Here is a 13905-nt window from a genome sequence, read left to right on the forward strand (position 1 = left end):
AAATTGCATATTATGCTGTTTGAGATACTTTCGCAAGCTAATTTAATTTGATAAAACAGATCATTTCTATTTTAGCAATTAATCTCTACAATTCGTCGATCTACAATTTCCCATACATTTTCTAATTGGGTTGAGATCTGGGGACTGTGATGGCCATCGTAACGCGTCAATCCGGTTTTCTTGAAACCACGTACGTATTGGACGTCTGCCTTGAGAGGCAACTGATCCTCAGTGTGTGGCAGCATTCCATTGTACCATCTTTTTGGTGAACCGGTCCCACTCCTTGCCGTGAAAAACATCCCCACACCATTACGTTACCTCCTCCATGTTTTTCAGTAGATTTGGTGAAACGTGGATTTAGTGACTGGTCTTCGAACACGACGCAAACTATCGGAACCCTTGAAATTGAATTTGGACTCATCCGAAAAGAGTACGTTCCTCCATTTTCTAACGGTTCAGTTGATGTGTTCATGAGGAAATTTTAGTCCGCCATGCCAGCTTGGTTTTGGTGAAAATAAAAGGCTTTGAAAGATTTTAGTCCACCGTCAAAAGCTCATCTCCGAATTGTTCTCCCGATTATGTCCAGTTCGAGGAGGGTTCGTATTTCTCTTGATAACATAAAAAGGTCTCTTTAAATTGATTTTATTTTTGCAAAATCCTATGGTTTTGTTTTTTATCTTGGTCTGCCACCTCGATGAATCGCTTGGAATGACTTTTTGGATTTTGTAAAATTTTATTAATGGGCAAATCACTGATCTTAGAATGGAATATTTTCCTGGTATTTTAATTTAACTTATTCCACTTTTATATTCTTTTATAATTTTTTCTCTTATTTCGTTAGAGAATTTGTTTCCGGCCTGATTAGCTTGCCCGTGAACTAAATACCACTTAATAAATATATTCAACTACAACCGTTTGCCAACACCTTTAATTTGAGCAATGGATTTTTTAGTTAAAGGACTAAATTTTCTCTATTTATAAGAAAAAGAGAGATAGCAATAAATAGTTGCTATAGTTTTGACCAACAAACAATTGGGTTGAATGTCCCACTTATGTCATATTACATTGTACCGTTATCAAAACTATTTAAATATATTTAAAATTTGACGAGAAACCCTTTAACACAAAATAATAATTGAAATTGTGCGAAAAATAAATAAATCGTGGAGAAATAAAGTTCGACTTTCAGTTAATTAAAAAAACACGATTGATTGTCATTCTGACATAAGTTGACTTCAATTGACTAACTTTCCATTCAAGTTTCCAATAAAGTTGCCTGAATTGTAAGGCAATTTTTTGGCAGCTGGCTAATCAGATGCTAGAAAATTGCTTTACTTTCAAGTCCCTTATGTCGCCTGAACCTGCCCATTGACAGATCTTATAAGAGTTATTCTTGTCATAAAAAGTGCTTTCTCAAACTAGCCGTACGGATTCGGCTTAAAACTGTAGGTCCACTTCATCCCTGACAACATTACTCGCACACAGCAATGGTTATAAACGAGCGGAAATTAGTTTTATTTATTTTAAACTTAAAAAATACTACACTAAATTGGTGAAAACCATTTTCAAATCGAATATCTCATTTTATAGAAAAATTTGTCGAAAACGTAAGAAAATGTTCGTTGTTTTTTTTTTTCTAGCCTTTAAGTTGACTAGAAAGTTAGTCAAGAAAAATCTCCCTAACTATCAAGTCAAGTCAACTTATGTCAAAATGACAATTGATCATGGTTTTTCATTCAACCGAAAGCTAAACTTTATATCTTTATAATTTATTTATTTTCTGCACACCTTCGTTTAATGCTTTCTGTAAAAAGCTATCTGGAAAATTTGGAAAAGAAATAAGTAATACGAGTATTTCTTTACAATACAAAATACAAATCGTGGTGGACTTGTAGCTTGCCTGAGGAGTGTTCTTCAGACAATAATGATTTTAGTAGTTGTTGTACTATGAACTTGAAGTAGAGGTTTGTGAAGTAAAGTTCTGAATTTGAAATTTATGACACTTAAAAAACAAACTAGTAGCCTTGGTCAAAGAAAGGAGTTGACTACAAATGAAGCCCCGTATGTTGTCTGAACCTGCCCTTGTCTTTTTTTTTAGATTTTTCTTACTTACAGAAAAATTGACAGACAGGCGCGGATGGAAAGTTATCAGTTTTGGGCGCTTATCAGTGTCTTTTTTTTGTGTGTGTGATTGTGCAGTGTCTCGTGAAACTTAGTTAAAGTTACATCCATCTTTAATTTTTTCTTAAGTTTAAGTTTGAAACGAGCTCTATATTATAAAATAATAAAACTTGAAACCATTGTCAAAAATTACTATTATGTCACATCAAAAAACGTTACTCAAGAATTAGAACCTGTATGGACTCTTTGCTAGATGTATGTACTTATACATGTAAACCAGAGGTGCTGAAATAAAATATCAATTGAAGATATCGTTTCGCGCATAAATATTTCCATACATTTGGTTTTCCATGAATAAATTCAGATTTCCTTCACAAATTGATTTTTTTCGTGGCGCATGGAACACGATTGGAACTGTTTTTTTGTTTGTCATTGTATTAGTGTAACTTCTTGTACGTTTTTATGAGTGCAATAGAGCTGTCAAATTCCTTGCTAAGCATTTTTTAAAAACTGTATAAGTATTGGTGCAAAGAGAGTTAAATCTGCCGATAAATCCAGATCTGCAGATTAAAAATTGATCAATTTTGCCCCATGGTAATCAAATCGGGGGAAATTTGTGTTCTGACAGATCTAGATCAAAAATAAATTTGTTTAGTTAAACGATGGAAACCCCCATAAGATCAAAGTGTTTGGTGTCCTTAACTTAAAAAATTGTACTCAAAATACAACAAATAAATAACGACCACTAGGCGAGTTTTTGGATCATCAAAACTAAGTTTCTAAATCTATCAAAGTTCCGGAGGATTGAGCTCAAAGCCCCCATGTTTTTTTTTTATTTTTCACCCAACAAAAAAAAAAATATTGTACATTTTGTTTCAGCAACATTTCATTCTCTCATAGATGACGACGAACGAATTTCTCTCAGACGGAGAGACGGATTAACTCTTCGACATCATCCCATAACCTGGCAAAAAGAAACAAGTGAGTTAGTATGTAACTACAACTGCAAGCTGCAGGATTGAACAAGTTTCTGAAACCAACAGTTAATTTTTGTTCTCTCGTTAGTTTGTATTGTGCAGTGATCGTTTCGTCGTTGAAAAAATGCTGCTAAAAAATAAAATATTAATTGTGTTAAATAACCAGACTTTTATTAAAAGTGCTTAATATTTGTACAATAAATAATTTTTCATTTTATTTGAGAGTTTCGTCGCGTTCGTCGTCGTCGGTTTTGTCGATTTTGTGTGTTTTGTCGGCTTCGGAAGGATAGTGCCAGAAATCATTTTGGATCATAAAAAAGTGAAAAAAAGGGTAAGTACGAGTAAATAAATGAATGTTTTGAATAATGTTACTTATGGTTATATAAATATAAAAACTCTGTTTAAAAATAGCACATTTTAAGAACAATTATTTTGCCATTGCTACTCAAAAATACTGGTTTCACTGACAAAAGAAGGTTTTATAACGACTGACAAATTATACTTTTTTGCTGACTTAAACAATTCAAAATTCCTCTATAACATTAGGTTTTGAGATAAAACTTTTTTTTAATAGGTTTTGTAAAATAAATTTAAATTCACTAGTATTTTTTTTAATAAAGTGTGTGATGGTTTTTCAAAATCTTCAATATTTAGTTAAAATATTTTCATAAAATGTTTGCAAAATTCTCATTTGTTTTTATAGCCTTTTTTTAAATCTACAAAGTAATAAAAGAAACACTGAATCATATTATGTTTAAAAGGTTTTTGATATCAAAAACTGCAAAATAAGTTTTAAAGTAATTTTTTGTTCTATTAATAAACAAGTTTTCCAACGTGTATTTTTTAATTCGGTCACTAAAATAGTTAAGATTCGAAATACGCACTAAAAGTTAGCTATAAAAATTAACCTTGGGGAGTTTTGAAAAATATAAATTTTGTCATTTGCATGAACTTAGTGTATTTATTTCATTTTTGCGGAAAATGGACTTAGGGAGTTTTCAAAGAACGAAGACGATATATGGTGTGTCTATGCTAAGAACATTAAAATTCGACAAAAGGCGGTTACTACGAGTGTATTTTTGTCATAGCTTACTTCGAATAGCGTTAGCATAAAAGGAATATAAAAAAACGGTTTCGCTGCCACAGCCTACTAAATGCATTGGAGTCCATATACTCGCTTAGAACCTTTAAATATGGGTTTTAATTTGTCTGCAAGAAGGAGGTAAGTAAGCACTTAACCCCTTCATGCAAAATACATTTTTTAAAAGTTTTTTTATTCTAACCCTTTTATACCAAAAATAAAAGCGCTAAATAAGAAAATACGAATCGTAGCGCAAAGTACATTGGACAGAAATTTAAGGTTTCGCAAGGCATCCTCATATTTCGAAAAAAAAAAAAAACGAAAAAATGTCACTTACCCCCTTCTTCATCCAAACACTTCAAATACAAATCATTCAAATTGTGTCTTAAAATTGGTTTTATTGAATTGTTTCTTATTATATATTTTTGCATTTTTCAATAATATGACAGTTCCAGATTGACTAGCTTTGTAGTAAAGTTTTTCCATTCACAAAGCTAGTTGAATATTGACTACGTAGCCACTACCTTTGTGAATGCGACCAATGATTCAACGATAAAACAGTAGATTTAAATCCAAAGAGATAAGCTTAATGTTGATATTAGTCTTTGAAGAAATAGTTCTTCTTTATCTGAAAGTACTTACAGTTACTTGAACCATGAACTAAATTTCTAACGGCTACTATATTCAGTATTATAGTTAGGACGTTAGTCGTAACTTAATTATAAAAACTAGTTTCATTTTATTAGCGTTTAACACTATTTATTGTTAATATATTCTGTATTTACAAAAAAAAATCTTATCATTTGGTAAAATATACATTGTTTCAAACTATCAACTAAATTATTTACTAAACCAATAAATTGAGTGTATTAATTTTTTCTTAGAAGGATCATCAATTTTTTGTTTTTGTTCTTAACCTTACTTCAATATTTTGTTTCAATTAGTTCTCTGGCGATATAATTTCTTCCTTAATACACACACTATTCGGATCATCTGTGGAGCTACACATTTTCTTTTGTAGATGTCTCCAAAGTGTGCTCTTTGGAACATTGAACACATTTGCTGCATGATTCTGAGACATTCCATTACCCAAACAAGCACTCACTGCCTTGTTTAGTTTAGCTTTGAGTACTTCTTTAGATAATGGACCGCGTTTCTTAAAAGTGACATAGTCGGGTAGCCTGCCTTCCTGTGCCAGTCTCACTTTGTGTCGATGGAGAGTCGACATTGGAATATCAAGTGCTTGACTGATACTTTTCAGTGAGTCTCCACTCTTGAGTCGTTCACATGCTGCCGTTATGAGTGGATTCTCGCGAGTTGTTTTCATATATAGGGGGTGTTTTTTTACTCTTCGCCACAGAACTGTTTTGGATATGTTAAACATTATAGCAGCTTTTTGCAAACTCTTGCCCTCATCTACTACAGCTAAGACTGCATTCTCTAGTGCTTCGACTCTTGCCGATTGTGTTTCGTTGAAGTTTTGTAAACTCGCTCTAGATATGTCTTTACGTTCATCGGGGCTAAGTCCTTGAAATTCACTAAATTCGTCTTTTAATTTCTTATTGGGTTTGGTTTCCTTTTGGCTCTGGTCTGCACTTGAACAGTGGCTGCTATCGCCTATGGGGTCGTTTACATATTGTTCCATCAAGTGAGTTTCTTCATCAGCCTTGTCCACCAATGCTCCCACTGCTGTCGATTCTATCTTCATATTCGGGGTCAGAGTAAACGTTCCTGAACTTTCGGTTAAAATGTATTCATTTGGATTATTTGGGGTGATATTTTCGATAGTGTAACTAATCTTGTCTTGTTCGTTGTATACCTCAAGAAATTCGAGATCACGCACATTGGTATCGCCTGGGCATGTTTGTTGGTCCTAAAATTAATTAATAACATATTGAATGTGCGGATCTTGCTGGACACTTCAAAGCTAAAGCTCTAGAACTATGGAACTGACAACTTACCTCTTCTTCATCTTTCTCCTCGACAATTTCTTGCTCCGGTTCTGCTTCCATAAGTTCCTCTTCCATCTCGGTGATTTCTGGGACATTCTTGATGTTGGTAGAGGAATAACTGGTGGCACATTCAAAACTTATAGCACTCTTAATTCCCAGTACGTTGATAGCTTCGAGGAAATCCGACAGGTTAGTCGACGAAAGACTCGTTTCTCCCATATAAACGAAGCTCAAGACACTGTCGAGCAATGTACCTTTGATATCTGGCACTATTATCGTCGCTTCCTGTCCAACAGGGACATCATTTAGAATGTCTCGTAGCAGATCACTGCAGGAACATAACACGAAGCGATTAGCCTTCACCGATTTTCCTCGACAAGTAAGCGTAATGTCACAGGTTGCTGGGTCATTTTTTAGTGCCTTTTGTATGTCGAGGATGGTTGCCGTGTGGCCCATCCATTTAAGGTGATTCATGTTAGGTTATTGTAGGTTTTTTAGGTAAATGTTTTTATAAGTGCTCTGGAATAATTAAACAGGCAAAAATGTAAACAGGAATCTCGTGAATTTGCAATGTTCCGCGTTTATGTTGTTTTGTGTTTATTTTGAGACGTTCCGATGAGGAAATTTCCTATTTTCACTTTGGCCACAGACCCGAAATCCAAAACCAAGCACAAATTGAATTGAGAAAATAATTTTTGGAAATGGACGACGACAGCGAATGTGACAGAGTGCAGTGATGAAATTTTCTTCTCGATTCGTTTCTCAGAAAGTCGCTGAATGCGTTCAAAATGACACCATTTCATTATAGTTTAATCATTACAGCGGGTTTTTTAATGATGGTGTATTATACATTGCGATTTTTATGGTACAAAATGATACTAAAAGGTTTTGCGAAACAGGCAAAAACACTCTAGTAAAGATTTAAATCCTCGGAAGCCATATCGGTTTGCCTACAAGCCAAAACGGAAATCGGACTCATAAACTCATTTAAGTATGCGTGTGATTTTTTCTCTTATTTTATTCTAAGTACGCTTGAAAACACGTCAATTTTTCTCTTTGAATTCGTCAACATTACAAATACAACAATGTTCATAAATGGGTTTTGGAGGGTGATACGTACGAAGGATTTATATCTTCATATAGAGTGTTTTTGGAAACAGGGTAAGGTGCACGTTATCTTTCATACTTTTTTTTGAGGAACAGATCAGAGAAGAAAACAAATCTGAATGCATCATCAAGTGTCAAAAAACAGAAACAAAAAAGTTCTATGTTTACTTTGGTCTGATTCTGTAACCCGTCAATTTCAGATAAGTTGATAGCAATTTCTTTGACAGATATGTCTGGATGGTGAGTTGTACTGAGTTGAACTCCAAAGAATGGTAAGACCATGTTGCTTACAATAGATTATCTTCAATCACTCACAAAAATCACTTTGTAACTTAGTTTCTTTAAGGAAATCTATAAGGCCGTAGTACCCGTAGCATGATGGTTAGTGCGTTGGACTGTCATGCAAGAGGTCTTGGGTTCAATCCCTGCCTGTGCCACCATAATTTAAAAAAAATAATTTTCGCGGGTACTGCCTCTTGCGAGGAATTGACAAATCCTTCAAGAGTAATTCTTGTCATGAAAAAGTGCTTTCTCAAACTAGCCGTTCGGATTCGGCCTTAAATTGTAGGTCCCTTCCATTCCTGACAACAGTACTCGCACACAGGAATGGTTGCGAGTTGTAAGTCACTAGGCCCTGGTTCACAACGGACTGTTGCGCCACCCCATTTGATTTGATAAGGCCATACAATATGAGCAAGGATCGTCTTATCTTTTTAATAGTGCAAAAAAGTGCAATAAAGTTAACCCTAGAAAGAAAACCATATTTCATAGGCCATAAGAGATACACATGATTTGTACGTCCAATCGACGTAGGTTATCTTTCTAGGGTTAAGCCTTATAAAGTCGACGCCCGTTTATTGTGTTCAGTTAACAAAGTCATAATAATTCTTTATTTATGTTCTCTATTCACTGCATTCCGTTATTATGTCAAATAAAAGAAACAACCGCTGTAATTCCATTACATAAACTTGTCAAAAAAATTCAATCGAAAAAGATTCCTACACGATTTGCTTTGCCTTTTTGTTAAATATATTTAATGGCATCATTGCTAAGGAATCTAGGATATAAATTGGCTACTAATCTGGTAGCCAAAAATGGTATATTTTTGAAAATCTCCATAAAGTTTAGTGTACTATTATGAAGCTTTCACTATTTAGGATCATCACCCGCTAGTCGTGTAGCTCTTGTCAGATTTGCAAGCGATGCCACAGGAAAACCCGATCTACGACGTAACAACATTTTTTAAATTGAATTAAGAATTTTATATACAAATTGTAAAACTTCTAGCTACTGTTCGTAAACCAGATGAAACTGCACGTTCTCATTTGACCGACTTCGGCAGGTACGTAGCCGAATGTCTACCAAAGTACGTGCAAAAAGTTCAACTAACCGCTGGCGATGAACTTGAGGTCCTCATCTGCCCCGAAGGTGTTGTTCCCGTTTTGCAATTCTTGAAAGACCACCATCAGGCTCAGTTTGCCAATTTAGTCGACATTGGTGGCATGGACGTGCCCAGCCGGAAATATCGCTTCGAAGTGATTTACAATATTTTGTCGCTTCGTTATAATTCTAGAATTCGTGTCAAGACCTACACTGACGAATTGACGCCTTTGGACTCGGCCTGTGATGTCTTCAAAGCAGCCAATTGGTATGAACGTGAGATCTGGGATATGTATGGAGTATTCTTTGCCAATCATCCCGATTTGCGTAGAATTTTGACTGATTATGGCTTCGAAGGTCATCCACAACGTCGCGACTTTCCTCTATCGGGTTATGTTGAAGTAAGGTTATTGTTTTTTTCTTCTTGCCTTTTTGTAGGCTAACAAATTGAATTTTTTAACATTTTTAGTTAAGGTATGATGACGAGAAAAAACGTGTCGTTTGTGAACCATTGGAATTAGCCCAAGAATTCCGTAAATTTGATTTGTCTGCTCCATGGGAGCAGTTCCCGAATTTCAGAAACGCCAATCCTGCAGCTGTGACTGTTGAAACAAAGGATCAAAAGAAGTAGAAACAAAGAAAAAAAAACATGTTAAATATACTGAAATAAATACAATTTATGTTTCGAAATAAAAAAATAAAACGAGAGAAAACATAAGTGCAGTACATTTTTTTGGAACGGATTAAAAAAAAATATTAGTTATCCCACAATTTAAAATGTTTTAAATCACTTATTTCCGGACTAGAGTTTTTATATACACTTCAGGAGGAAAAGTTTGGCTAACAAGGGAGGCTCTATTCGTACGATCGTTTTAAATATTACGACATTTTCGAATTTCCATGTTCAATCGTTATTAATGATGACAAACGATGCCTTTTGCAATTTAAAGATTGCATGACAGCAGTACCGTGGCGTGATGGTTAGAGCGTAGAGATCTCATGGGTTTAATCACTGCCTATGCCAACTAAAGGTTTTCTTACGGGCACTGCCTCTTGCGAGGAATTGGCAAATTCTCCAAGAGTAATTCTTGTCATGAAAGTGTTTATCCGAGCGGCATAACACTGTAGGTCCCCTCCATCCCTGACAACATTAATAGCACACAGGAATATAGGCCTAGGTTTTGCACCACCTAATTATTTATTTATTCTTATATTTTGATAGATGTGAGCAAACACAAACAAGATTGAAATGATCCTAAAACAACTGGAAAACAAAACAAATATACGGCCAAGTGAACAATTAGATGTTTACGTATTACACTTGGTGGTCAATATGTTTAAGTTGATTGGTTTTGTGTTATTGGTTTATTTTTGACATAAATAGGTCTGTACCTATTGTGTGGTTTTCTAATGAAAAAAGAATTATTAAAATCGGTTAAGTACTTTTTGAGTTTATTCGTTACATACAAAAATAAAAATCTTTCCTCTTTAAAATATTAGTGTAGATTTCTGTCTTTTAACAAGATAGTTAAACGTTAAAAATAATTAGCGACATTTTTTATATTCCTCTATAAAATTGAGAGTCTCATCAACATCTTCAGGTCGAAGATCACTTACCCAAAACTAAATTCATTAATTTACATTGATATGAACGTTTGGTTAATAATGATAGTTTGTTACTTACTGTTAAACGGATAAACAATGTTTTATAGCCCCTTCAGTTATCAACTGAAATCTTAATGCATTAGTTTGTTAAACTTAAATCTGGAACCTACTGCACAGAAAGATTTACAACTGTTAAATACAAATTTTCGGGATAGCAAATTTGGCCTTTATTATTGGTGGACAAATTTAGGAAGATTTCTTGCTAGCTTTTGGGAGTATTGTACAAGTAGTTTACCTGAAATATATCTCAACACATGTGAGCTTTTTAAAATTTTATCTTGCAAAATTTTCATGGATCCAGTCTCTTACATAATTCATAAGCGTTCTAAGACAAGTTGTGGCTATCGTATTTTTGATATCGTTTGTTATACCTCGCATTTCGTAATTGCCTCAAATTTCGTAATAGGTACTGGCCTATTTCCAAAGAGGTTTTATTTATTTGAGTTTTACCTGGGAAAAATTCATTTCACTTTTCTCCTCCTGTGAGCTTCACTTTTTTCATTGTATACCGTAGAGTGGGGTAACATTGCTCCGTTTTTTGCACTATTTTCAGAAATCTATTAATAATTCTACTAAAGTACTATTTATCTATTTGTTTTTTAATGCAGTTTTATTAATAAGTTTTCATATCGAAAGCATTTTCGATATGAAAACCGTTTAAATAATAGTTAAAATCCTTTTTTTTGGTTGAAAAGTGTGCAAAGTCGTCCAAGAGATGGGGTTACTTTGCTACATCTGAAAGTTTTGACTATATTTTCTTTATCTAAAGAGCTGGAGAAAAGTTTGTATTTTATTTAAATAGCCCTGATCAAAAGGATCATATCTGCAAAGAATAAAAAAAACAAAAAATATACATAAATAATAGTTTTGAAAACAACAACAAAATAATTTACTTTAAAAACAAAACAAAAACAGTATTTTAGAATTATAAAACAGTTATTTTAGAAGGAATTCAAAAAAGTGAGTAAAAAGCTTTAAGAATATATGTACATATGTCGTTATGAACGGAAAAAGTGCCCCTCTTCGACACTTATTTAGTTTTGGTGTATTGATGACCCCAACACATCGGTCAAAGGATATAAAATTTCATCCTTTTGAAAAGGCCACTTAGATAGCTTAAGAAATATGTGCATAATGCGACAATTTCTCCGGGGCATATTTATCCCTAGTACATGAAGGCAACAGACTTCCCTATCTCTCGAACAAAAAGGGCTTCATTTCTATCGCCGGTAGCTCCGCCTTCTAGGAAATCGATAAATCGATTTTCATCTTCGTCTTCGTCCTCGTTAACTAGATCCATCAAATTTATGTCTTCACAAGAATCATCATCGAAAACCATCACAGAATGAGAAGGCGCGGAGTAAAGAAAATAGGGGCCCTGGCTATTTCAAATTTGAGGTCCCTAAAAAAAAATAAAACCCAGCAAGCAAACCCCTCATAACTCAGAGCGTCCTTAACCCTAAGCGAGCCAACCCAATAACTCAAAGCGTCCTAAAACCCAAGCAAGCCAACCCAATAACTCGGCTCGTTAGGAGTCCACGCTCTCAGAGACGAAGTACCGAGGACTCGACGCATAGAAAATCAAAGAAGCTATCCCCCAAGTGCTCCAACCCCCGATAAGATTAAGAATTTTTGATTTACGGGGCTAATTATTCATCAGAGGTTCTTTTTTTACGTTTTTGAAAAATTAAAAAAATGTTCATTTTGTAATCGCAAAGAAAAAATCGTAAACCCAAAAGCGTTAAACCCACATAACCCAATTTGTAATTAATCCAAAAACCATGAACTCAAAACCGTCAGGACTTTTGATTATTCAAAACTCTAAATGCCGCTATATATTTTTTTTCTTCTCGAGTTTCGATGTTTTATTAAAACAAATACATTGCTTTTTAGTGCCTCTTTAAAAAAATAGTAGTCAAATTTTTCAATTGAACACCTTTAAGTCGAACGTTAATTTTTAGATACGCGTAATTCGCGTAAAGTTGAATTTTGCACACGGGTGGGTTTCGGAAAATTCAACTTTACGTACGTTGTGTCGAAAAATACGATTCAATACTTTTTCGGCAAAATTTATTTCGCCATTTTTAGCTTGTTAAACTCAAAACGGACTTAGGGAAATTAAATATTCTAAATTTTACCACACTAGTATCGAAATGAACTTTAAAGCTCAATTCGCACATCTCTCTTAATCAAGAATAAATAAGGAGATAATTACTAATTAGTCCAGCATATTTCCATACTTCGCAAAAAATACGAGACATAGAATTCAATTTTTTTTTTAATCAATAAACACTTTGCGGAGTTAATCTGCATGGATTACATTTTTTTTGAGTTTAAAGTTTTGGGTTAATAGTAACTTAGGCTATGTGGGTTTGACTTTTTGGAGATAGTAACGAGCGTGAGTTTATAGGATTAATTGCAAGTTGGGCTATATGGGATTAACGTTTTTGGGGTATTTAGCTTTCGAGTTTGGATTTTGTGGGTTTTACGGTTTAAATTTATTAATGGGATGGGGCCCTCGTTTCCCCGGAGCCCGTGGCTGAAGTGCCCCCTAGCCCCCTATTAATCCGGGCCTGAAATAAAAAAAAATTCGTTTTAACCCAAAAAAAAATTATAAATATTATTTATCAACAAAACAAACAAACGCCATGCTTAAACTATTCAAAAAACAATATTATAAATAGAAAATCAGTACTTTCTTTAAAGTTCACCCAACTGTTGCATCGCACCAAATTTTCCCAAAGTAACCCTTAGCCGTGGCATGATGGTTAGTGCGTTGGACTGTCATGCCAGAGGTCTTGGGTTCGATCCCTGCCTATGCCATCTAAAGTCTATTCAGGGTACTGCCTCTTGCGAGGAATTGACAAATTCTCCAAGAGTAACTCTTGTCATGAAAAAGTGCTTTCTCAAATTAGCCGTTCGGATTCGGGATATAAACTGTAGGTCCACTCCATTCCTGACAACATTACCCGCACACAGGAATGGTTGAGAGTTGTAAGTCGCTACGCCCTAGTTCTCAACGGACTGTTGCGCCACCCAATTTATTTATTTATAACCCTTACCTTCGAACTTTCCTGAATATTACGATATTAATTCCCTCGGAGAACGGTGGTTTATAGTGAATTAAATTTTGGCTCGGAATATTTCTATTCATCACTACCTTGAAATTTTTTCGAAAGAGTTTACGATATCAAATAAATGTCCCTTTACCTTTTTAGCCAATGGGGCCCAATAATAATATAATTAATTTTTAAATATATGCGCGGTACCTGTAAGTAGCGAGACAAATTTTCCAAGAAATTTTTTATTCGCAATAACCCCATTCTGTTCGGATGTGGAATTGCAACGAGAAAATATGATAAGCTCATTAAATTCCTACCTAAACAGCATTGTAAAGGGTGATTTTTTTGAGGTTAGGATTTTCATGCATTAGTATTTGACAGATCACGCGGGATTTAAGACATGGTGTCAAAGAGAAAGATGCTCAGTATACTTTGACATTTCATCATGAATAGACTTACTAACGAGCAACGCTTGCAAATCATTGAATTTTATTACCAAAATCAGTGTTCGGTTCGAAATGTGTTTAGCGCTTTACGTCCGATTTATGGTCTACATAATC

The 13905-nt window shown here is 34.4% G+C and overlaps 2 protein-coding genes across 2 annotated transcripts; one reads left to right on the forward strand and one right to left on the reverse strand.

The window, feature by feature from the left end:
• Window positions 1-4911: 4911 nt before the first annotated feature.
• On the reverse strand, window positions 4912-6845 carry LOC129948359 (transcription factor Ken). The gene is made up of 2 exons (XM_056059327.1): window positions 6141-6845; window positions 4912-6052 (listed from the first exon to the last, which is right to left on the reverse strand). Exons 1-2 carry the CDS (start codon window positions 6603-6605, stop codon window positions 5120-5122), a joined length of 1398 nt encoding a protein of 465 aa, XP_055915302.1. The 5' UTR covers window positions 6606-6845; the 3' UTR covers window positions 4912-5119.
• Window positions 6846-8176: 1331 nt separating this feature from the next.
• Window positions 8177-9252, forward strand: LOC129948360 (NADH dehydrogenase [ubiquinone] iron-sulfur protein 3, mitochondrial). The gene is made up of 4 exons (XM_056059328.1): window positions 8177-8335; window positions 8396-8467; window positions 8526-9019; window positions 9088-9252. The coding sequence occupies exons 1-4, from the start codon at window positions 8275-8277 to the stop codon at window positions 9247-9249; spliced, it is 789 nt and encodes a 262-aa protein (XP_055915303.1). The 5' UTR covers window positions 8177-8274; the 3' UTR covers window positions 9250-9252.
• The last annotated feature ends 4653 nt before the right edge of the window (window positions 9253-13905 follow it).

The sequence above is a fragment of the Eupeodes corollae genome, chromosome 2, assembly GCF_945859685.1.
Source record: "Eupeodes corollae chromosome 2, idEupCoro1.1, whole genome shotgun sequence".
Taxonomy (NCBI): domain Eukaryota; kingdom Metazoa; phylum Arthropoda; class Insecta; order Diptera; family Syrphidae; genus Eupeodes; species Eupeodes corollae.